The sequence below is a fragment of the Eimeria mitis genome, genomic scaffold (assembly GCF_000499745.2).
Source record: "Eimeria mitis Houghton genomic scaffold, Emh_scaff6209, whole genome shotgun sequence".
In the NCBI taxonomy this organism is placed as follows: domain Eukaryota; phylum Apicomplexa; class Conoidasida; order Eucoccidiorida; family Eimeriidae; genus Eimeria; species Eimeria mitis.
The window spans coordinates 1-2,015 of NW_013574407.1; the positions used below are offsets into that span (position 1 = coordinate 1).

At 48.1% G+C, this 2,015-nt stretch overlaps 1 protein-coding gene across 1 annotated transcript; it reads right to left on the bottom strand.

Moving 5' to 3' along the window:
- Nucleotides 1-92: 92 nt before the first annotated feature.
- EMH_0086500 (uncharacterized protein) lies at nt 93-815 on the bottom strand (the record flags this gene model as incomplete). Its single annotated transcript, XM_013501037.1, has 1 exon — nt 93-815. One exon carries the CDS (start codon nt 813-815, stop codon nt 93-95), a length of 723 nt encoding a protein of 240 aa, XP_013356491.1.
- Nucleotides 816-2,015: the final 1,200 nt, after the last annotated feature.

The following is a 2,015-nucleotide window of genomic DNA, read 5'->3' on the forward strand; positions in this document are numbered from 1 at the left end:
TATATATATATATATATGATTGAGACAAACAAGCGAAAGAAACAAAAAAAAAGAAAGAATGAAAAAAACAAAGAGAAGGACGCATGCAGCTATCATACCAATGAATCTTCTGCTGCTGCTGCTGCTGCTGCTGCTGCTGCTGCTGCAGCAGCAGGAGTTGGAGCAGCAGCAGCAAGAGCTGCAGCAGCAGCAGCTTCTTCCTGTCTTTTAGCAGCAGCAGCAGCATCTTCTGCTGCTGCTGCTGCTTTCACAGCCTTTGCCTCGCGGCCTTCGCTCTCAGCAGCAGCAGCAGCAGGAGCAGCAGCAGCAGCAGCAGCAGCAGGAGCAGCAGCAGCAGCGTGCTGCTGCATCTTTGCGGTGTCTGCTGAGCTATCAGTATAAATTCGAATACGAATATCAGGTGTACAGACAGCAGCTTGAGTTGCTGCTGCTGCTGCTGCTGCTGTTGCTGCTGCTTCTGCTTGTGATGCTGCAGCATCTGCTGCTGCTGCTGCTTGTGCTGCTGCAGCATCTGCTGCTGCTGCTACTTTTACTGCTGCACCATCTGCTGCAGCTGCAGGAGGTGAACCGCTGCTGCTGCTGAGAGCTGCGAAAGGTGCATCTGCTGCAGCAGAAGCTGCTGCGGGGGTCAGCTGCTGCTGCTGCTGCTGCTGCTGCTGCTGCTGCTGAGGCCACTTAGAGCTTGTTGACGTCCCCTCTCCTGCTGCTTCTCTTCTTGCTGCTGCTTCTCTTATTTCAGCTGCTTCTGCTTCTGCTTCTGCTGCTGCTGCTGCTGCTGCTGCTGCTGCTGCTGGAGCTGCTGCAGTCCTATCCATGGGTATACTGAATGCCCCTGGTGCGTCGTGGCTCTCTGCAGCAGCTGCAGCAGGAGCAGCAGCAGTAGCTGCATAACCTGTAGCCAGTGTTGGAGCAGCAGCAGCAGCAGGAGGGGGAGGGCTTGCTGCTGCTGCTGCAGCAGCAGCAAGCGCTGCTGCAGCAGGAGTACGAGGGACAACAGTGGCCGGAGAAGAAGAAGAAACAGCAGAAGCTGTTGCTTCACCTAAAAGACTATTTGACGGAGATGATAACCTGCAGTTGTTTTGCTGCTGCTGCTGCTGCTGCTGCTGCTGTTGCTGCTCTTTGTTTGGGTGTATACGGCTGCAGCGGGATGTGTCTTTGTGGTTGTGTGTGGTGTTTGACGCTCTTGTTCTGCTGCTGCTTTTCTTTTCTCTTTCATCAGAGAGCTGAGATGCTGCTGCACTCGGAATATCGCTTGCAGCAGCAACAAGGGGGCGCCGACGCCTAGGGCATAGATCTCTGCCTGTTGCTGCTTTATATAAAAAAAGAAAAGGGAGAGATAAACAACGTAAAAGTACAGAACCTAAACATGTTGTTGTTAATACTGCTGTTATAGTCACAAGAAAAGTCAAACCCAGCACCAACCATACAACATTAGCAACGTGCATCTTGCTGAGCTGCCTATACACCCGGCGGTGGTGTGAGAGATGCAGAAACAGAGAAAGCAGAGGGATATATGTGTATGCTGTAGCCTGTCTGTATGGAGATAAAAAGGCAAATATTTCTTCTTTTTAAATCAATAAAATAAATGTTTTAATTCAGAGAAATAAAATACACAAATTCCTCATTCTTTATGGCCATCCTCGTATCAGCTCGACAGCCTTAACTAGCCGCGAGAGGCCTCAAGAGAAAGCAGAGAAAGCAAAACAGCTGCATTAGCTTTTGTTTTGTATTTCTTTTTTTTTAGTTTAAATGAGTTTTAATCACAAAAAGAAACAATTTTAATAAATATTTTAACCAAAAACACAAACAATACACCTCATATGCCGCCGCCTACTCACGCCAGCAGCAGCAGCAGCAGCAGCAGCAGCAGCAGCAGCAGCAGCAGCAGCAGCAGCCTTGTTGCAGCAGTTCAGAATATACTGAAACGGGAAAAAAAAATTTTTTGTAAAACTTGTTTATTTTTATTTATATTAATTTCTGTAGAATAAAATACTAAAACAAACGTATTTCTGGTG